The sequence below is a fragment of the Thamnophis elegans genome, chromosome 6 (genome assembly GCF_009769535.1).
Source record: "Thamnophis elegans isolate rThaEle1 chromosome 6, rThaEle1.pri, whole genome shotgun sequence".
Taxonomy (NCBI): domain Eukaryota; kingdom Metazoa; phylum Chordata; class Lepidosauria; order Squamata; family Colubridae; genus Thamnophis; species Thamnophis elegans.
This window is the reverse complement of record NC_045546.1, coordinates 72,034,387-72,058,410: the sequence shown is the minus strand read 5'-3', so window position 1 is coordinate 72,058,410 and position 24,024 is coordinate 72,034,387. Positions and strand designations below refer to the sequence as shown.

General features: G+C 38.4%; 1 protein-coding gene across 2 annotated transcripts in view; it reads right to left on the bottom strand.

Moving 5' to 3' along the window:
• Window positions 1-24,024, bottom strand: part of RIN2 (Ras and Rab interactor 2) — a 71,775-nt gene that overhangs the window by 28,945 nt on the left and 18,806 nt on the right. The window contains exon 3 of one of the 2 annotated variants that reach the window (XM_032219931.1): window positions 12,891-12,985. In XM_032219931.1, coding sequence (XP_032075822.1) covers window positions 12,891-12,985 — 95 coding nt within the window. Of the gene's footprint in view, window positions 1-12,890; window positions 12,986-24,024 lie in introns of those variants that run through there. The other variant, XM_032219932.1, reaches the window with a different exon arrangement.

Genomic DNA, 24,024 nt, shown 5'->3' with positions numbered 1-24,024 from the left:
ACCCCTGAAGTGTTTGCAACAGAATTTCTAAGATCTGTACTAGTAGCACTCAGAGGGAGAGCCAATGGCCTTCTTAGACTAGATCAGTGATAGTCAACCTGGTCCCTACCCCCCACTGGTGGGCATTCCAACTTTCATGGTAGGGGTTTGCTGTAACTCTGCTTTATAAATTTTATAAAGTAAAGTTACTTCCCTACTTTATAAATCACCATTACTGTGGAACTGGTGGGCAGTTAGAAAATTTTACAACTAACAGAGATACAAAAGTGGGCGGTAGGTATAAAAAGGTTGACTACTCCTGGACTAGATACAGGGATGTCTAAAATTGAGGTTAGGATATGGCAATTGATGTTATATTACAGGCTCCAGTTCTTTCACTGGAGACTCCTCCTAAAAATCATGATTGAGGGCTGCCCCTTGAACTAGAACAATGTCATAAAACAAAAACTAATGACTAATGGGTTATGTCCAGAATCTACAAACCTTTGGCTATGACTTCCAAACATACTGTTGTCCAAATATTTAATAACATTGAATTGGAAGTAAATACCTTTCAATAAAGAAATAGGATTTGGGTGATGAAGATTTTTTTTTAGCAAATGGTCAACTATCTCTCTTGACACAAAGGAAAGCTTTCTTTTGGGCAAGGTATAATATTTTGCCTTTAGCATTATTACAGGGAAGATACTCTAAAACCCCATTTGAGAAATGCATTTGCTTGTGTGGAACCAGAAATGTTGAAATAGTCCAGTATGTGATATTTTATTGTACCATCTATAGAGATATGGACAATACTTATATCCTGCATCTTTTACACCAGGACCCTAGACAATACTTACATGACATCCTTTTTTTCACTGTAATCCCAGATAGTAGCAAAATGCTGTGCAGCAGCCATCAAAATTAGGTGTCAGTTGATGAAAGGTCTATCAGAACTTTAATATACTTTTATTTCAACAATTACAATTGATTGTACTTTTCTATTTTTATGGGGTTTTTTAGCTGTTTTCATTTATACTTCAGTATACCTTGGCTGTAATAAAGATTCATTCATCTAGTCCTGTTATAGCTCCATCTGCAGATATAACAGGGCGTAGTATGTCCCTGGGCATGCAACACAGCTCTGAAAAATAATTACATGTCTTCAGCTAAATATGCTTAATTGTTTCCATGTGACCTGACCTATTAAAATGCCCAATTATACCCTTTTATTCAGCCTGTAAAGCAAATGACTGAAAGGCTTATACAGTAGCTCCAATTTGTGGCAAGGTCTACATCAGAGGTGGCCAACTTTAGCAACTTATCCAACTTGGCTGGGGAATTCTGGGAGTTGAAGTCCATGGGTCTCAAAATTGCTATGGTTGAACACCCCGCCCCCCAAAAAACTATATTATCCCAAGAAGCAGCAACTGGATGCCTTAATAATTTCAAAAGCGCTTTTTCAGTTCAAAATCCCAGTAAGAATGATATATGCGAGAGATAAGCCAAGAATCAATAGATGTCAGCCCACCACCAATAATACATTCAGCTCAGAGGTGGGTTCCTACCAGTTTGTACCTATTCGGTAGAACCTGTTTGTCAAATCTACCGAACCAGTTAGAAGAGGTTCCACCAGTAGACCCGGAAAGCAGGCCACACCTACAGAAGAGGTTCCAAAATTTGTTGAAACCCACCACTGATTCAGCTTCAAGCAAGAGCCAACTCCATTGAAATGAGCACAAGCAACAGCAATGGGATTTAAGTGTCTTGAGAGCTGTACTCCCCCACACTAATACAATGTAATCAATTGTTCAATATGGTTCTCTCTAATTAGAAATAGAATGCTATGTAGCTCTGCCCTTCCATGTATCTGAGAATTTTTAGCCATGTTAGGCCATGTGAAGTTGCAGAGTTGAAGTTTACAGACAAATCCTGGTCTGGGGTGCTTGGCATCTTGATTTCCCTCTTATCACTGTAACAGGAGGAGTGGCAGTGTCCACACTGACTAGCACATGGCTGTTTACATAGCAGTGGTGCAGTCAGTAGAGAATTAAGAGTATGACTAAGCAGGATGGTGAAACATCAGCTGCAGACCTTAGTCATTAAGTGGGAGGGAGGAATGAAAGGAAGTTGAAGAAGGTAGCAATTGGAAGCGCCTCACTTCTGCCCAAAATTCCTAACCAAACAAGAAGACCATACTAGACCTCTGATCAAACAAGAGCCGCTTTGTCTAATGGCTAAGGCACCAGGCTAGAAAGCAGGAAACTATGAGTTCAAGTTCTACCTTAGCCATGAAAGCCGGCTGAGTGATCTTGGGTCAGTCATTCTCTCTCAGCCCAACTCACCTCACAGGGTTGTTGTGGGGAAAATAGGAGGAAAGTGTGTTGGATATGTTTTCTGCCTTGAGTTTTTTGTAAAAATAATAAAGGCGGGATACAAATACATAAATAAAAAAATGCCAATGTTCTGTAAGCAATATAAGACAATTTTGCTTATTTTCTTTACCTCTTCTATTTACCTCTTCTATTTAAACTCAAACCCTTAAGAAGTAAATACCTAAGTGGCCACCTTTCTTTATGTTAGGGTTTTTCTTAATATGAACAGAACACTGGAACAATACAGACACAAAGACTAAGAGCCGAGGTGGCGCAGTAGTTAGGGTGCAGCACTGCAGGCCACTTCAGCTGACTGTTATCTGCAGTTCAGCGGTTCTAATCTCACCGGCTCAAGGTTGACTCAGCCTTCCACCCTTCCGAGGTGGGTGAAATGAGGACCCAGACTGTGGGGGCGATATGCTGACTCTGTATACTGCTTAGGGAGGGCTGAAAGCCCTATGAAGCGGTATATAAGTCTAACTGCTATTGCTATTGCTATTGCTGTTTTCCCCTCACAAAACTGTTATTGTACAAAATTAAACTCTTATTTTACTCTTACCGTCTTCTTGTTACTCTACGTTTACGGCTATTCTTTTTGTATTCTTATTTATTCTGTAAATTTATATCTGTATGTTCTATTTCTATGTTCTGATTCTTGTGTCAGCACTGTTTTCTTAACTAGTACTTCTTTAAAGTTTCCTTTTCTCCCAGGTATATAGCTCTTGCAGCCAATCTCTGCCCATTTGAATGTGAAAATCTGTCAGCCTCTGCCTTGCTGCTGCTTCGGATGCCATTGAAATGGGGAGGGGGGGCAGGGTATTTGGGAGGGGAATCATTATGTGCTGGAGGAATATTCTAGAAGCTGTCCTGACCATCTCATTGTGCATGTGGAGGAAGGGAGTTTCCCGCCAAGGTTAACTGTCCAGCATTCCACCCTGATGATGTTTTTTGAAGATATCTCCCACCTGACAGTTGGGTGAATTATAATTGGACTATGGACTGGGGTGCCAAGGGGAGGGGATTGACCTATACATGATATTCATTGCTTTCGCACCCAATTAACCAGACTCAGCTTAGCTTTGCTACTATTCGTTTGTAACTAGTAAAAGTACACTTAATTTCAAACAAATGGAGTTGAGTGGTTTCTTTCCTGATTATTAAATGAAGCAGCACCTGACAAAATCCTTTTCATTCCATAGACTTGTGAATGGGCTCATGATCCCTCCTCCCATTTCTCCATTACTTACAGCAGAGGTGGGTTCCTACCAGTTCGCACCTATTCGGTAGAACCGGTTCATCAAATCTACCTAACCTTGGCTTCCTGTGGGAGGAGCCTGTCGCTGAAGGAGCTCAACGGAGCCCCTCTCAGAGTTCTGGTCTGTATATCTAATTAAGATCAATAGATATCACCCCTTTCTGGCAGAAAGGGGCAGGCAGAAGCTCAGGTGCTAGGATTTATTCGTAGTTCACAGCCCCCCTTCCTTTTTTTTGGGCTGCGAACGGAGAAGAGATCCAGCGTAACTGAGCTCTTATCTCCAGCCAGTTCTTCGCAGCTGCCTTTTTGCAGCCCTAAATGGGCGACCCCCCCACTCAGGACAATGATAAATTGTTTAAAGCAACTCAAGCTAACACGAGCGGGTCTTACTCCTGTGATTTTTTTTTTATAACTATCTAAACACCAGCCTTGTTTTTACTTTGAAACTTCTCTGTGCAATTGGGATACAAAATGGCGTTTTTACTGTGTTGGTGATTGATGACGTAATTAACCGACTTTATCTCCCCGGAGACTGCTACTCATTAACAAGCAAAATCTACAAATAATTTATTGAGAACTGACCAGCTGAAGACACTGTTTATCTGTTTATTCTCAGCTTTTATCTATAATGCCTTCCAGGTCTAAGCAGGCAAAAAAATCCCCCCCGCATGTGCTTAAAGAACTTGTTAGTAAATCGCTGCCTTTGTCTCCTACACCACCTACTGGAGATTCCTTGACACAGGAGCTTTTCTTTCAAATAATTAATGACGTTAAACAAGAAATTAAAGAATTTGTGCTGGATTTATGCGATAAAATACAGACTAAAATTGCCCGAATAAAGGCGGATATGTTTGAAGTTACGTCTACTTTGACAGATTATATCGAAGAAATGGAGACTAAACTGGAAACTTTGGAGGGGGCTAATTTTAATTTGACTTCTAATATCCAAGCATTACAACAAGAGATTACAGATACTCAAACACAACTTACAATGATAAATTATAACAGAAAGGCTTCTGCAATAAGAGTCAGAGGACTGCCCGAAAAGAAAGGAGAGAACTTGAAACAGACGTTTGTAGAAGCTTTCAGCCAAGCGGTGGGAGGTCCGGGACTCAATTTTGATTGGAATATTCGAAAAATCTATCGCCAGAATTCGCGTGTAGCAGAGCAACGACAGCTTCCAAGAGACATAATTATATACTTTTCCACAAGAGAATCCAGAAATGCGATTACTCAAAAGTTTTACAACAACAGGCTCCGAATCGATGGCCATGATTTGTTTGTCTTTAAAGAAATCCCGCTCCAGATGCTGCAAGCAAGGAGAGGCTATACTTTTTTAACCCAAGAACTTAGAAATCGTCAAATAAAGTATAAATGGGAAGCTCCAGTTGGAATCACAGTTACATTTGAAAATCAAAGATTTTGTATTAATTCTGTTTCGGAAGCTCGGGACTTTTATTATAAAACTCTGAAGGCGGGGCTTCTTGACTCACTCGGAAACGCGGAAGGACAAGGTGAAGGAAAGATAAGCAGCAAGTCACTTGGTTACAAGAAGGAGGGAGTTGTTCTCCCCCTACTGGAGAGGCAGAAGAGCGGAAACTGAGGATTCAGTCATATTTTCAAAGCAGCGGGACACGTGGTTATAAGGCAGAGGGTTGCCTTTTCTTTCCGGAAGGGCAGAAGAGTAAAGAATATAGACCCAGCGACGTCTTTAAAATACTTTCTAAGCTTTTGGACTGATTAAAACTTTAGGATTTCTGTTTGGTATGAAATGGTAAAGCTGTGTACTGATGAGGAATGGAAAGAAGCATTGCTTATTCTAGGCAGATATTATACGGGACTTTTACAAGACTTATTTGAATTTCAATTCAAACTGCGCATGAAGTGTTTTCTGTGAGGAAAGCGGGGATTAAGATTTATTTGAATTGCGGTTTGGGATGAATGAAGTTGGGAAGAGTGGGGCAGAAAGGAAGGTGGAGTGGGATATTGATGAAGGGATCTTGGGATTGAACGAACTGGTATGGATTTTGGGCACACATTTTACGGATTTACATGCTTGAAGTATAACATAAAAAGCTCAGGATTTTAAAGTGAAGAGCGAGATCCTAATCTTATGCAATTTGGGCTTGGGAGGAATGGAGACGTGAAACAAAGGATAGGAAGATGAGTAGCGAAAGTATGAAGATAAATTGATTTTTGTATAAACTAATATTTGAATATAAGGTTAAGAAAGGCTATCTGGAGAGTCTACAGGAAGATGGGGGTAAATATCAAAGAAGTAAGGGACGAGGACAAAATATAAATGGAATGATTCACACTGTTTAAATTTTAAGAACGATGGGAGGCTGAGCATAATGCAAAAGATTTTTTTTTTATTTACTTTTTGGTTTTTCTTTTTTTTTCTTTTTCGGAGTGTTCTTTTTATTTTATTTTTATTATTATTGTTAATAAGATATTTTGAAGGTGAATGGTACTGAACTGTGCCGGGTGTGTGACCTGGGAAGTCGGAGGGGGTTAGGGAGGGGGGTTCATTGGGGGTGGGTGGGCGGGTGGAGATATAGTTTCAATATATAGAATAAGAAGAATACACTTGTATACTGTTGTTCCTTATCTTTTCCTTTTATTTTTCTCTTTTTTTTTCTTTTTGCTTTTTTCCTTTCTTTTTTCTTTTTGGCGTAAGGAATAGAGAAATGCACCATAGTGAGAAGTAGAGGAAAGGAAGAGGGAGAAGTAAGGAGGGAGGAAGAGGGGAATGTAAGGAGGATGAGAGGGGAAGGAGGGTGAGGAAGGCGAGAAAGGAAGATAGGAGGGGAAAGGGAAGTAGGAGGGGTGATCGTTGGAGGGAGAAAGGAAAGTTGGAGGGGGAGAAGAAGGGGTGTATGAAAGCGATAGGTTGGGTTTAGGTTGGGGTGTTTTTTTTTTCTTACTATTATATTATTATTATTGCAAATATCCAGTATATAAGTGAATGTACAAAATTGAAAATGAAAATGAATAAAACATTTAATAAGAAAATCTACCTAACCGGTTAGAAGAGGTTCCACCAGTGGACCCGGAAAGCAGGCCACACCTACAGAAGAGGTTCCAAAATTTGTTGAAACCCACCACTGACTTACAGGCCTCTGTTTCTGGAACTGGTTTGTAGAATTCTGCCCCTGGGGCTCTTTTCCTCCCCTACCTCTCAGCAGTCGTGCAGCTCCAATAATTGGAAGGGGTTTTTTTGCTATCTGAAGATGACTGCTGAGGTTCTCACCTTTGGGTTGGAGTTTCTCTTACCCACATCTCTGCTATCTTCTAGTGCAGTGGTCTCCAACCTTGGCAACTTTAAGCAAAGCTGGCTGAGGAACTCTGGGAGTTGAAGTCCACAGGACTTAAAGTTGCCAAGGTTGGAGACCACTGCTCTAAGTGTGACTCTTTTATTTGGGACAATCACACACCTGCTTGTTTTCAATTCCCAAACACCTTTTGGGAAACGCTCCTTCTCAGGTAGTACCAAAACTCTGGATCCCCAGGAAGGCAAATACCCTAGATGGTGAGATCACTCTTTTCCACTTAAATTATTTTTGCCCAGTCAGTAACATCTGGGAGAGTTGACTCACTCCAAATTCTATTTGTAAAACTGTGTCATCTTGGAGGACCTAAGAGATGGGTCTTTTCGTGGCTGCACTTTGTCTATGGAGCAATCCAAAAGGCCCCAAACCTGACTGGTGCTTTTACAAATCTTTTATTTCCTTATAATTACATAACTTTTGTCTTGCATGTTACTTGGTTTGGGGTTTTCCTCTTTCTTAATCACTGTTGGTTATTAATGTCTGGTGTTGTTATTCTCATATTGTGGCTTCGGGGGACAGCTCTGCCTGCTTCTTTTTAAAATGTAATATGCGAGCTGCCTAGAGTTATCTCATCTTTCAAGTAACCTATGAGTTCATCAAATAAATTAATAAAAATGTCCCATTCATAAATAATGAAGTTCTTATTTCCTTGTCATCTCTACTGACCAGGAGAAAGCTTGCTTTTTTACTACCTGTCCCCAGCAAATGATTGATTCTCTAATATTCCTATAAGGAGCTTTTGAAATTTCTTCTTATTTTGCAAATGTGTATAAAGAGATAAAGAAGTGTAAACCATTCATGAGGTGTAAATCCTCTTGACTCAAAATTATCTACACCAATGTGCAAGCAAACATTAAATACAAGAAGGTTACACACTTCTTTCCTCAACTTTTCTCTTGGGGCATTTCCATTTTGAAATTAAAAATTATTCTGATAAGACCAGCTGGAATAAAGAAGCATATGGAGGCAAAAGGATTATCTTCTTCACACTCTCATTCTTTCTCTCCCTACCTAGCATCATGCATAATTAGGTATCACCGTAGATATATTTGATAATGATGATACACCAAGAAGAATCCATTGTGTAGATCTTAAACCATGGATAGAAACAATGGCATAAAAGACAATAAATGCATAAACAGCACAGCTGATTCTTGGGGGAACATGCTTTCCCATACAGTTGCATATCTAAATTTCAGATGAGCTCTTTCCTACCAGTTAACATAACTTGTTTTGGTGAGGATTCGTTTCACTCAGCTTATGTCCAGGCAATGTAAGCTATTTTCCTAGGTCCTTGAATCAGAAAGATAAATAAAAATGTGTACTGCCTACATACTAAGAATGCTGCATTGGTAATATGCTTTTGTAAAAGTTGAAAAAGCATGAAAACGATAGAACTTTATAATACCTCATTGACAAATGCTCAGATATCAGACCAATGTCTTCCAGCACCACCTACTGGAGACTGTACAACAGACAAAACCAATTCAGAACAGGTCTACCTTGTTCAAAAAGATCATCACAGTAATGAAATCTGCCAGATATGCCTCAAAATCAGCTGTGGCACTGTCTATTTCCTAGTTTTGATCACCTATAAAGAGAATTTCGAAAATGAGACCCCAAATCAGACTAGATCTCAAACTGGACTGGGTTAAATAATATCTCATTTAATAAAATCTCAATTTCATTTAAATTCATCTGGAACTTAGTTCCTACCACTTGTTTGAACAGGTTGTCCACTACTTCAAAAAGAGAGCATAGAATAAATATTAAGAACTCATCTTAAGCAATAATTAGCCTTCCTTAGTATTCCAGGGTTAGGGTTAGGGTTATCTCCTGTAAGAACACGTTAATTAGCTCTATCGTTGAAATGAGCCATCATCTGGCAACTTTACCAAATGGACAAGGATCAAGATTTAAGTAATGAGTTGGAATTATTGACAATCTTGTCCACAGCTTCTGGATATGAAAAATACCCATTACAACAGCACAAGCAAATGCTTCAGATACAGGTAGTACTCGCCTTAAAAACTGTTCTTTTAGTGATTATTCGAAGACACAACAGCACTGAAAAAAGTGACATAACCACTTTTCACACTTATGACTGTCGCAGCATCTCCATGGCCACATCATCAAAATTCAGATACTAGGCAACTGACTTATATTTATGATGGTTGCAGTATCCCGAGATCATATGATCATCTTTCTGAAAAGCAAAGTCAATGGGGAAGGCAGATTCACTGAACAACCATGTAATTAACTGAACAGCTATAGTGCTTCACTTAACAACTATGGCAAATTGGCAAAAGTAACTTGGATATAAATCCTAAACAGTGAGTTCAAAGTGCGGAGAGAAGTCTATAAAAACCTTATAAAGGAGATAAAAAGAAGACTTACACCACAATTGGCAAGAGAGATAAGACTGTTTTGTTACTGGAAAGATATAGGTTGACGATGAAAGTTGATAATAAAAAATCAGTTGATTTTGGTGATTAATAAGTAGGAATTCTGTAATTCTTGGATTGTTTTAGATTGTTATCAAATGTTTATTTGCTAACAATTAATTAACTATAATAACAAAAAGGAAATGATAATGAATACAGCTTAATGATATATACATGTATGGTAATCTAGCAAAAAAAATTGGATATAACTTGCAAATCGTGACTTGGGAAAAAGACCTATAAAATTTTATTAACAATTTTTTATTTAGATCTTGCTATAAAGGCATAAGGTTTTTCTTTTGGGGGGGGTGTCTGACGAGAGGAGATAGGATATAAATAGTAAACGATTTTTAGCCAATTATAATAATAACAAGGAAATGTTAATGGTCATTGTTTAATAATATATACATGCTATGGTATTGGCAAAAGTAACTTGGATATAAATTTTAATCAGTGAGTTGGAATAAAAGGGGGGGAAAGGCTTAGAAACTGTATTAATTGACTTGCTTAAAAGAGGCTATAAAGGTGTAATGTTATTGGACATTTTTTGAAATAGCTAATGAATGCCATTATGTGGTTGTGACTTTAAGTATGAATGATTTGAGGTAAAAGCATGTTGAAATAATTGTAGTCAAATGAGAATTGTGGTACATTGATAGTAAGATATACAAAGATTTTTGACTTAAAGTGTATAATCTAATATGAACTATAAGTAATGACTGTGGAAGAAATGCACGAAAGTTACCTGTAACCAATCGACAGGCTTTCTACAAGATGTAATGAAGGATGATTCTTTTTTTGTGCTTTTGTTCAATTAAAATATTTTTTTTTCAAAAAACAAAAACAAAATCAACTATGGTAAGAAAAGTTGTAAAATGGGGCAAAATTCACTTAACTGTCTCGCTCAGCAACAGAAATTTTGGTTGTAAGTCAAAGACTACCTGTACATGAAAAGATACAGAATTAATCTGGGATATAGTGGGTTTTACTTGCACATACTTGGCATAATACCATTTGATCCTATTGGAAGTGGACAGGGTCTTTAGGACTGTGAGTTCAGCCACCTGCTCCCTAGATCCATGCCCCTTCTGGCTTGTGAGTGTGACTCAGGCTCTTGGGTAGTTTTTAACAGCAATGAGTTCTTGGAGTGAAGAGGTTGTTGTCAACCCTGAAGCTGACATATGTGTAGCCATGTTTCACTGTAGTCATTTCCTGTTCTTCTTCTAAGCTTTTTCTAGGTATTCATAAGGGGATCAAACGAGGCTTCAGGCTTGCCACATTCTAGCAGAGATAAAGGGGGGATGTTATGGCTAGGTAGCATTTTTCCTGTGGGAACTGAGAATGTGCCCGCAGATGGCTGAAGATGGAGTTTGGAGTCACCGGACAGTTGGACAGCTGATTGGAGAATGTGACTCTGGGGAAGGGGGAGGGGTTCAAACTTTTGCTTTTTACTGGGTGTAATTCCGGGATTTGGTCAGAGCCAGAATTACACCAAGACCTTGACAATTTGATATGTTCCTAATAAACGGACTCTGACTGAATATAACTGCCTTGGATTGTTCATTCCGGGGACTTATTACTTGGAAGCTTGACAGTTTGAACAGTTGACAGTCCTTCACTTCTCAAGGATCTTTTGCTTTACCCGTTCCTCAAGAAACCGTCTCCAGGACTCCAATATCCTCTTTTGTGGGAAGGTGACTGAGAAGGTGGTCGTGCAGTAGCTTCAGAGGACCTTGGATGGAGAGAATTATCTGGAACTTTTTCAGTCAGGGTTCAGACCTGGGTATGGTATGGCAATGGCACAGATTGACTTTTGGATGATTTCTGGCACAGGCAGGATAGTGGATGTGGGTCCACCTCCTTGCCTTATTTGACATTTCATCAGCTTTTGATACCATCAACCATGGCATCCTTCTGGAGTGATTCAGAGGATTGGAGGTAAGTGGCACAATATTGTGATTCACTTTGTTTCTATGGGGTTAACTTCTGGTAAGTTAAGCAATGATGTGGATGTCCTTCTCAGGGTCTGGAGGCTGTGACAATCTGGATAGGGAACAACAAGCCTCAACTGAACTCTAGTAAGACTGATTGGCCTTGGGTTTTGAGCTCCTATGCTTCTAAGACTACAATCTTTGGTATTGGAAGGAGTTGCCCTCCCCCAGACAGACTCTGGGCATAATTTGAGTGTCCTCCTAGACTCACAACTCCTACTGTAAGAGAGGAGGGAGAGGGAGGAAGGGAGAGAGAGGGGGGAGGAGAGAAAGAGAGATTGATTTCTATTTCTTTAGAGATCTTATATGCCAATAATTACCATGCTTTAAGGTAATTTTTTTTTCAGGATATCAGGATTATCATAAAGTTTCCTGCCTCAGGTCCTAACACCAAGTTCTAGCAGAAAACAAACAAGGTCAACATATGCCCTCCAATACATGATGGATTACATAATAACTGAGACAGGTACATGATTTTCATTTGTTTATATGAGGAGCCACTTAAGAATTTTAGTATGATTGTTTCTCTTATTTCTCTAAATTAGGAAACTTGCAAAATGCTTCAATGCCACGTCCAAGTTTATTTCTATAGACTAAAAGAAGACAACCCTCACACAATGAAGTAGATGGTTCATCAGCTGAATCCAAATCTTATCTTGAAGACTTACTAAATGATACAGACACTCAGAAATCCACAACTATCACACAGGATACCAATTAATGCAAAAGTCTTAGGACAGAGGACTGCTTCTACTTTCCCAGGCTTAGTTTGCTGCAATATGAAGAAATCTTGTTGATGACATAGGAGACATTAATGATTGCACACTGTCTTAGTAATTTTATCGTTTATGTGATATCAGCATGCTCATGTTTTATATGCCAGAGGTCTTCCCATATACTATGTTGTAGTTCACATTGCCAGCAATCTCTCACACAAAAAACACAAAGTGTGGAGATAATATTTCATTAAAAAACTTAACACATTGTTTTCAGTTCAGTAAATTCAACTACCATCAACAAAGCTTAAAGACAAATTGAAGTGCAGAACTGATACAAACTGAAATAGAATTTTACACATATTTGATTCTACTGAATCCGAATGAACTAGCACTCTTCAGTGCTTTTTAGCAGAAAATATTTAAAAATGTGGTCCATTTTAAATAATAACCTTTTAGCAATTAAGTTTTAAAGAATGATAGGATTCTATACATTTTCTGTAAAGAACCCAAATACTAATAAATGAATTCTTAATTATGGAATACGGATCAAAGGAAACAATCACTTTTTACAGGAAGTTAGGGAAACAGCATAAACAAAGAGAAACATAAAGTATAGCGTTACATTGCTAGCTACTGCCAAAGCAAACCATTTTAAAATGCATCTGAAACCCAAATATTTTTCATAGTTTAAAACTATAAACAATATATACTGAAGAAAACCTCCTTCTTAATTAACACAACACACCCTTACATTAGCCCACCAAATGAGTCCAGTGATACAGAATTTTAATTCACCTTGGTAAACTGGTGCGTCCAGCGTCCAGTGTCAGATCTGTGTGTACCATCTCCTGTTTCAGTTCTCCGATTTCTGAAGCAATTGTGTCAATTAGCTTGAAGGACAAAAGCAATATGACATCAGAAAGTGGAAGGTGTAGAAATAAAAGAATGGACAAGATGAGTCACTTAGGATTACAACTCATTTCACCCTGCCCAATTCTGACTTCCCGTTCTTAAGAGGAACCAACATAATGAAGCACGTATTTCATTCAGTCATATATAAAATCAGCTTGTAGTGAACATACCTAATACTCCTTCTTCTCCTCTTTTCCCTACAACACCTACCCTTGAAGTCGGTTGGGCTCAGAGAGAATACTGGCTCATGGTCACCCAGTTGGGGTTTATCTCTGAGGCAGAACTAACAGTCTCCCAGTTTCTCTACTGGTGCCTTAACCACTAAACCAAAAACATTAAATAAATGATTTGTAAAAATCTGTTTAAGATTTGTATTGTTCCTGAACTGATATTGGAAGAGAGAGAAAATATGCAAACAACAAAAAAGAAAATAAATAAAAGCCATACATACATACATACATACATACATACAAATAAGATTTTTTTTTAATTTATAAAAAAAAAATCTAATAGATACCTTTCACCCTGGCTTCGCTGATAACGGATAAAAGCCTGTGGCCTAATGGCTAAGATGTCTGCCTAGTATGTAATATAGCCCAGGTTCAAATCCCAGTAAGGGTATGGCTAGCTGATGAGAGCTAAATAGCTTGAAATAGATCTATACTAGTCTCCCTTTATTTATTTATCAGCACAAATACAACAACATATATATATATATAGGTTTAAAGTTTGATCACACAAAATATCATTTTCCATACATTGTTAAAGAACCCATGAAGAACCCAAGAGAGTGGACAAATATCAATAATCCAAGATTATAAAACCAGGGTGGCATTGTCTTTCAGTTGTAAAGAGGAAATTTTTTTTGTTAAGTCCCATCTTGATACTTTCACATCTCTTCATCAATGTTCCCTCTAAGCTGCGGCCGCACACGACAAAAAAACGCCGCACCGCAGTTTCCAATTGCCGCGCAGTAATTTTTAATGTCACAGGCACGGCGTGATGTACAGGAGATCCAGAGAGAATAAACTCCTCTGTCTGCCTTTTAAAGGAGAGGTAGTAGTAGTAGCAGTAGCAGTTAGACTTATATACCTCTTCATAGGGCTTTCAGCCCTCTCTAAGCGGTTTACAGAGTCAGCATATTGCCCCCAACAATCCAGGTCCTCATTTTACCCACCTCGGAAGGATGGAAGGCTGAGTCAACCCTGAGCCGGTGAGATTTGAACAGCCGAACTGCTGAACTGCAGTCAGCTGAAGTAGCCTGCAGTGCTGCATTTAACCAAGTTGGAGCTTTAGGCTGATCTTATGTGGGGATGATTATTAAATCTTGGGAAAGGCAGGACGGTAGAAGGAACGGGGAGTCTTTCACACTGGGGACCTGCGTAGTTTTGCTGGTAGTGTAAGAAGCCAATTTCCTCTTAGAAAGCTGCAGTTGCAAGAGTTCATTTGAGCGGTGGCTGCCTTTACAGTATTTTGCATTCAGCTTCCCTGTACCCATTCTTAGGATTTTTTTGCAGGATTCAGACGTTCAACATCATCTTCCACTTGTTACTGTCCTGCATTTATAGGGGGGCTTCTGCTCTCTCATTCCATTTCTCCAAAAGAAAAATCTATATAGAGGGGAACAGACAGAATATTGCATGTGCCTTTTCCTTTCCACTCTAGGAATTCAGTATCTAGAAGCAAAATAATCTTCTCCCCTTCCCCCTCCCTTCCAAGCTGAACTTCCAGCTTAGCTAAAGCTTTTTCTTTTGCTCCGTTCCTTGCGGTGTTCCCTGTAGGGAAAGTAGAGCATCTTTCTGAAGGAACTTGGTGCACTGAACATTTATGCGTTGAGGAAGCGATGCCAGTTAGGTTTATAAGTGGAAAATGAAAGGAATTGTGAAGAGGGATAAAGTCAACTGGAAGGCAGCACCCTGGATCCAATGTGGGTGAGAATTCCTCAGTCTCTATTTTAGAAGACTCTCTCTTATCATATTGGAAACAATTTGATTCCCTTGCAGACCACATAAAGAGTCTTCATATAAAGAAACATTTCAAATGTTGGATATAAAGTTCAAAAGCAGATCTCTAAACTCTATTATGTTTCCTAAAACCATACAAACATGGAAATTAAATAGAAATGGAACAATAACATGACAAGCTTTTATATAATTTATATAAGTTTTCCCTCCATTGGTTTAGACCAGTGATGGCGAACCTATGACACGCGTGTCAGTGCCGACACGCGTAGCCATTTGGGGTGACACGCACAGGATTTCATGCGATTCATCCTCGGCTCCTGCACGGCCGCCGAGGATGAAAGAATCTGTGCTGGAGGAACGGGGGGGGGAACGTGTGATCTCCCCCGCCCACACTCACTTACTGTATCGCCGCCGCCCCTTTCTGAGCGCAGGGGCTGCTGGTAAGGCATGCATGCCGTGCGCACACACACGTCATCAGCGCGGTGAGGGAGGACCCGCAGGAGAGGAGCGCGGGAACAGTGCGCGCCTCTCTCCAGTCAGGCCGGCACAGAGAGTCTACTCCTGGGACTGTCGGTTACGACCGCACCACAGCAGGGAACAGCGGAGTGCCAACGGGAACTGTGAGCACCATTAGCAGCAACTATTGGGGTGCCATGGACTTGTAATTGCCCACAATAACTGAGATAAGTGAGGGGGAGGTTGTGTTAGCTTGTTAGGCTAGTTAACCCCTAATTGGCTATCTATAATTCTATCTGCTGTCACTGGCCCACTGATGGAGCACCCAAAAAATAAAAAACAAAGGTTAAGTAAAGGGAGTGGTAGTGGCAGTGGCCGACCCTTTCAAGAGACATGGAGCGAGATGTATGGCATTATAGAAAAAAATGGCAGATCATTTTGCGTTCTATGTACTGAAACGGTAGTAAGCAGAACGTGGAATATAAATAGACATTTTGAAACTAATCATTCCCAGCTCTTGGAAAAAAGTGAGGATGAAAGAAGTTACTAAGCAGGTATGTTAAATAATTTGTTTTTGGTTTATTAAATACAATTATATATTGCAATTATACATTTTTGTAGTTTAAACTATAAATTGCGCAAAATTATGTTTTTGTCGAAGTGACACACAACACGAGTTATGCTCGATTTTTTGCCGATTTTTGACACACCACGCCAAAAAGGTTGCCCATCACTGGTTTAGACTCATCCATTCTGAGAAATTTTGTATGATTGAAAGATATTTGTATCCCATTAGTGTGAATTATAATTATTGAAATGAAGCACTTAATTTCTCAGGGATTTAAATACCAACCCAATTTCTCTGAACCACTAAGGCAGTGTTTCTCAACCTTGGCGACTTTAAGTCCTGTGGACTTCAACTCCCAGAATCCCCCAGCCAGTTGAAGTCCACAGGATTTAAAGTCGCCAAGGTTGAGAAACACTGCACTAAGGAGTTCTAAGAAGCAACTAACAATGAATTGAATTGTACACTAATAATAGTGTATTTATGAATAAATCATATTACAGTTTTTCAAATATTACATATTAGTTAGGCCGATGGAATATTGTAAATGTCACCAGTACCTCAATGTAAATGAAATGCTCTCTTATGTACAAACTGAAAAATTCTACACCTATTTTCTTCATAGTGTTTTCCTGCAAGAGCAGAACCTTTTCAGATGAACCAACCAAATATTGATCCTTTGGGTGCAACATTTTCTCAAAATGCATGTGAATTTTGAGTTCATTTTTTTTCCAAATGTTGGGCTTCCATCCATAAATATTAACTGTGTAAATATTATCAGAAAATTCTATTGCTCTATTCACTCAAGGCTTCTGCTAACATTTTATGGCAGGATTTGTTATGCACAACATCTCAAAATCAAGTTTAAGGTCACCTATGACAGGTATACAATTTTTAATATAACTTTATTAAAATTTTAAGATGAGAGATAAAACCAAAAACAAATATTTAGAATAAAAAATAGAAAGAAAAGATATAGAAGAACAGAAACAATAATCCAGTAGAAAAGAAATTACTTCAAATTTTCTTTTATAGCAGTTGTAGGTATAAATGTATATTAATATCTTATTCTATGCTTACAATTTTGCTTATATTTCTCTATAATCTATTTTTCTAATTATCAAACCATATATCATAATTCATTTTTTCAGTTTGTGAAGAAAATGAATAAAGTATTTCTAATCAGCATTAAACTTAAGCAATGTTCTGTCTCTACCTGTTTCCCTGAGAATAAGACCTCCCTGAATAATAAGCCCAATTGGGCATTTGAATGCATGTGCTAAAATACGCCCTCCCCCCAAAAATAACCCTTCCCCAAAATATTGCAACACAGCAGCAGTCATGAGGTGACCACGCACACTTCCTCCTGCACCTCAAAAATAAGACATCACCGAAAATAAGGCCAACCACTTATTTTGGGGGGGTGTCAAAAGAAAATAAGACCCTGTCTTATTTTTGGGGAAACACGATAATTAAACTGTCATGTTCACCATCTCAGCAAGTTCCATCTTCTATAACAAGAATATAATTGATGTTGAAAGAATGAAACCAAAGATGTGATAATCACTTAAATGTACATGCTATCATTTTGTTTTCTAAGTAATTGTTTGTGCCAAGAATTCCATATTCAGAATTCCTTGCCCATGTTTAAGGATCCAATATATGCATACTACATAACACTGTCATTATTTGTTTCAGAAATATGATGAATAAGTCATAGGTGTTTGCACATAATGTCCATAATCACACCTACTTACAGACCACATATGTGCCACGTTGGACCTCTGCCTGACCACTACCTATTTTAAATACAATGAAGGTTTCTTGAGACAAAAGCTGCACTATGAGTTCACCTATGTCCCCCATTGTGGCCAATCTCTACATGAAAGATATAGAAACCAAAGCCCTAAACTCTTTCACGGGATTTCCACCCACTCACTATAGGTATGTGGGCAATAGTTGGGTGAAGATTAAAATACAGGAAGTGGAAGCCTTCACCAAACACATCAATTCTATGGACAGATAAATTAAGTTCACACAGGAAGATGTTAAAGAAAACAGAAAACTGGCTTTTCTAGACGATGCAGGGCATATTAAGGAAGGCAGAAGCATGAACACTGAAGTTTACAGAAAACCCCCACACAGAAATCAGTATTTACATTTTGATTCTCACCACCACTTGAGCAGAAAATGGGACTGATCAGAACCCTATAGACCAGACTGAAAGTGTGCCTATCAATAAAAAGGGAAAAGAAGAAAAACTAAAAACACGACATGGAATCTGTTTAAAAAAAGCGCCCTCTACAGGAGAAGGCAGCAGAACAACGTTCTGAACAACAGCGTTTTATGATCACTCGAGCAGAGTTAAGCAAGGGTTAAAATCTGAAAAATTCCTGAGGTAGATGAGGCACGTCGTTCTCCTGCCTCCTTCTGTAGAGGGTGCTTTTTTAGAAGCTTTTTAAAACAGTTAAGCAGAGTCATCCACAGTGACTCTGGCAGCAACTAGCTCAGCCTGACCTCAGCTCTTGCCTTTTTCCTTTTACATTTTTTTTCTTTTCATGATGGCAAGCAAGAGCAGAGTTGAAATCCTCTCTGAAACAGCTGGAAAAGGTACGTGTGGGTCAGAGGGAGGGGGAGGAATTCAAACTTCATCCTCCTGGTGCGGGGCTTTGGGCAAAGGCTGGAGGGAAGTGCTCTCCCTCCCCAAGTGTAGTTTGATTGCAGGCAGAGCCATGTTGTCTTTTCAAACCTGTAATCAGTGAAGCTGGTCTGGATCCTTCTGGGGCTGGGCGAAAGTGTGTGTGCTCCAGTATGGCTCTTTGACTGGCTTCCTGCCTCCTCCTGTGGTCTCCCTGACTCCCTCCAATCCAACTTTGTGTGTGTGTGTGTGTGTGTGTGTGTGTGAGAGAGAGAGAGAGAGAGAGAGGGGGGGGGAAAGGGAGGGAGAGAGGGAGTGAGGAGGGGAAGGGAGAAAAAAAAGAAAAAGAAAGAAGGAGAAAAACAAATGCTGTCGCTTTAAATCGGAACCGAGCATGCCTGGCTGTGGAATTCTGGGAGTTGAAGTCCACAAGTCTAAAAAAATTTGTGTCAGTGCCTCACCAGCCATAAACCTCACCGCACTGCATTACAGACAAAGAGAGAATAACAAACATAGCAATGTTCTTATTCCATACATTGTAGGAATATCTGAAAAGATCAGGAGAATTGTCAACCAACACAACATATTCCCATCCTGTTTACAATCTTTTTAGACTGTTGCCTTCTGGCGGAAGATACAGAATAATTAAAACTAGGACCACACGTCTTCTGAATAGCTTTTATCCCAGAGCTATAATTGCACTCACCAATGAACTAAAGGGCCACCATCAGTGAGCTAATGGACAGCACTACTTGGTCTGTTGTGTGGATGTTTGGGTGGTTTAGGGGTGGGGATTTTTTTGGTGCGTGGGGGTGTGTTTGGGGATTGTTATGTGTATTAGGCCTGGTCTCTGGGTGTTATGTGAATTTTGTTGTATGTGTAAACTGTGTATATATGTACAATGACAATAAAGTAAAGTAATAAAGTAAAGTAAAGTAATAAAGTTTACAATAGTAATAAAGTAATAAAGTTGACAATAAAGTAAAGTAATATATAAGTATACTTTAAACTCAAGAATACTCAAGGATAAAACGTACAGACAAAAACTGAGCAATGTGATATATGCAATAAAATGCAGTGAGACATATGCAGATCTGTACATTGGTGAAACAAAACAACCAATTCAGAAGTCCATGGCACAATATAGGACATCAAACACACCAGGATAAAATTCAGCATTTGGGGGGAAAAAAGGTCACCCTTTTGATGACAGCAAAGTTCAAAGTCATCACAACTGATGAAGTTTCTTGAATGTTTTGTTCTTCTTCCTCAAGGAAAAACAGTCCAGTTGCCTTTTGAAAAATCATTTTGAGACAACCACATCTACAAATTCCTATTAATGGAGAATTCAAAATTAATTATGTCATGTCATTTCTAATGCCATAATATTGTTCTGTGCAAAAACAGGGGATCTGAGTAAACAAGATGAAAGTATAAGATAGCATATCCTAAAGAATGTAAAATTTAAGGCAAAAGGAGAAGGGAACGGCAGGGGATGAGATGGTTAGGTAGTGTCATTGATGTAGTGAACATGAATTTGGCAAAACTCCAGGAGACAATGGAGGACGGGGTGGGTGAGTAGTGTTCTGTAGTCCGTGGGGTTGTAAAGGACATGACCGAATGACAACAAAAGAAAATAAAATCTTACTATTTTGAAAAGATAGCAGTTTGAAGAGATAAAAGTTTTGAAGAGATATCAAATTTGAGATTGTGAAGTTATTAGAACTCACTATAAGGTAAAATTTAAATCTTCTGTCCCAGCTGAGATCTCAGTAAAAATTTCAAATAAAAGAAGAAAACTAGTCCAGAATGAAATTCATAAACAATCAACATCTTTATTAGGATAAATAAGTGAACAGGTTTTGAGCCCTTTGAAATTCATTATTTTGTCATATTCTGGACTCTGAGCAATTAACTAAGCCAGCCTTAGTTAATTTGTTCCCCTTAGAACAAAAGGGTCAATGGATTCACATCAGCTTTCCTTTCAAAGTATATTGTTTCACAATTCTGTCCAGCAGGGGGAACCACACTACACCACTAAACAGAAAATATCTGCAGTATTTCAATCAATATCCTCAATGAATTCAGTCTCATAATATAGTGATTATATATACTTCTATATATTTGCAGGTCTTGGCGTATTCGGGTCTTTTCCCTTGTAAGATTGAGAGTATCTTGGCAACGTTTCGACGAGGTCCCACCCGCCATATCTCATATCTCATCTTTTAGATATGGAAAAAAAGATCTAAAAGTGATGTAAAATTTATCAGTAAAAGTCCAGTAAGGCAACCAGATATAACTATTTTCTTCTTTTAACTGTAATTAAAGCAAGCCAAACTTATAAACCTTTCCTGAGTTTTTAAAAAATATTTTTGACCCTCTTCAGAAAAAATTCCAGAGGTAATTTGCAGTTCATCTATGTTTCAAAGCAAAATCCCTTTAGAACTTTAACCAATTTCTCTTGTATCCATAAATAAAATGTATCCTTTGGTTTGTCACTCCTTTTTTAAATTTTTTATCTTTTTATTAGTTTCTAATATAAAATACAAAAATAAAAAAACAAATAATAGCACAAAGAGGGGAGGAAAAAGGGAAGAGAAAAGTAGGAAAAAGGGGAAAAAGAAAGAAAAGGCATTGACTTCTAATTCTGTTTGGTGCAGTAGAATAAGATAGTATCATCAACGTTTGTTTGTCACTCCTAAGAAAAGTCCTTCGAAATATTAGTCGAACTGTTTTGTATATCCAGAGAGGGGATGAAAATATCCAAATCAAGTTCCTGATTTAATGTCTTTTCATCTCCGTTAAGGAACAAGTCATCCACCAGATATATTTCTATAGTATCTTACGTCCTCTGTCAAATTTATTTCAGAAACATCCATTGCTTCTTGTTTTACAACTTCACAAGAACATGTTGTCAGTTTTATCAAGCATCTGATCCATTGTCCAAAAGCTTTGCTGAAAGGTATTCAAAAGTTTGCACTAAGGATTTTTATCTTTCTTTATACTGTCTCTAGTGTTCAGTTAGCAGTTTATAAGGTCTTTTTTCATTAAAAAATGAAAGCAATCTCCATTTCCCCATGAGCAAGTATCTTCTAAATAATTCCAAGATGTAATTCCAAATTCCACTGGCCCCTTAGTCCATTATTAACTTTCCAAAATCCATATACTAAGTGTCCTTTTGCTGCATAGTCCGAAAAAAAATTCATGTATTTTTAAACTTCCAAAATCAAAATTGCCTTTTAAGAAGGAGGAAACTCATCCAATGAATATAATAGAATCTTGACAGTCTGAAGAATCTTAATCTCTCCAATATGCAAAGAATTAAAAAAAGGGGATTAAGAGATAAGGCTCGGCCAAGAATATTGTCCATAAAAGCTGATATGCAAGTTTGAGCTTGATCTAAATTCTGGCTCTCCAGAATCAATTCTGGCCACTCCATTCATAAGCAGACTGTAAAACCGACAGTTTCCATGGTCTACTCATGAGGAATGGGTGTCTGGAATCACATGCATAATCTCAGAGATAGCGTTTTTGTTCTGGAGAGACTTGGATCCAGTATTCAGAGGCAATTCTTTTCGCAAAGCTATCTTGCTAGCTAATAAAAAACAGCAAAGCGTCCACTCATTATGGTGCATTTTCAATCAGAATTTCAAATGAGAATCTGATGAGTTAGGCCAAACCAAACCCCAAAACTCTAAGCAAGCTTGGCATGAAGACAAATCAGACATCAAGAAAAGAACAGAGATAAACTATCTATATGCCATTAATAATTACATGTCAAGAAAGGAAATCAGTAGCCCAAAGTGCACCCACCCTAAAAACCAACACCCAGATAAGCAGGAAACAGCCCCAGATAAACAATTTGGGAAGAAACAATGGTCTAATCAAGGAACCATCAAGGAAAAAAACCCACACTCTACTGACAGGGCTAGGCACTATATATAAATATCCAGGAAGCTTCTTTTTCCCAAGGATTGGGAAACTGGCCTCATAACAAAGTATCCGCAGGAAACCACCAAGCTCAAAGCACCGGGAATCCATCTTATGATCTTGTGTTAAGATCAAGCAATGCACCAGCGGCCATGTTTGCTAATCATATCAAAGCACTGAAAATGGTTAGATCAAAAACAGATTGTCAAGAACTCTGTAAGAATGGCAAATTAAATTCAATGCAAACAAACATAGCTGTGTATTGACACAAAAACCCAGATTTAACCAATATATTTATATGAGCTGACAGAAAAAATAATTTAAATTCGAATCGAAATGTCAATCCAGTAGGAAGCTGGTGTTAAAAAGAAAATTCTGCATTTGAAATTGTATACAAAAAGAATATGCGAAAAAACACCAAACTCTGGAGCATTTAACTTCTCTTCCAAAGATCCCAATTCCCCTCTAGACTATTCTGAATATAGTTTGGTGGTTTTTCCTCTAAACTGGGAATTATTTTGCCTAGGGCAGCATATTTAAGACATCTCAAATAGTTCTGAAGATATACTTTTGAAAGTTGTAAAACATCCCAGAATAAATCAGAGATGTCTGGATTGTCCCATTCTGAAATGCTAAATTTTGCACAATCCTACGTATCTATTTTTAGACCAGGAGTTGGGAGTAAAGGTTTTGATTTAATTTGATTTGATTTGAAGGTCGTCCTTGACTTACAACCACAGTTGAAACCTGAATTGCAAGGTAGTTGTTAAGTGAGTCACACCTTGATTTTATAATATTTTTGCCAGGGTTGTTAAGTGTCACTTCAACTGGGGAAGATCACAAATGGCAATCATGTGACCCTGGGATGCTGCAACCATTACAAATACACACCAATTGCCAAGTGCTCAAAGAGTTTTGATTTGATTTTGTGGGGGTTGCAAGTGCAAGGACCACTTGAAGATCACTTTTTCAGTGCTAATTTTGTACGATTGCTAAAAAAATGATTGTAAATCAAGAATTACCTGTATATAATTCTGGAATCTATAGAAGACTGTTGTGACTCAGCAGCAGTCTTCTGTGAGTCTTTTCGGGATGCAAGATTAATTATGCAGCTGGGGCTCGTTAGGGGCATATTCTGGGGATAAAAGGATGGATAGTGCCACGCCCTGGTTGCAGGAGTCAACGTTCCTTGGTTCGTTCAACATGGTTTGATCATCGGTCGTGGTTTATGTAAGATACACTTGGATAAGTGCTTTGTTTTTCTGTAACCCTGATTCGTAGAGATTTTGGAAGAAGTGCTTTGCTTTCGTTTTGTTCAACTTGTGTTGCCGTAAGAAAGATTTGTTTTTCATTCCGTTATCTTCAGGCAGAGACTGTAATTATGTTATTTTTGGGCTCACAGCCAGTCTGAGCCGAGAACTGATAAAGAGAGTTCCTTTTAAGTTTGTTTGCCTATCGTCTGTT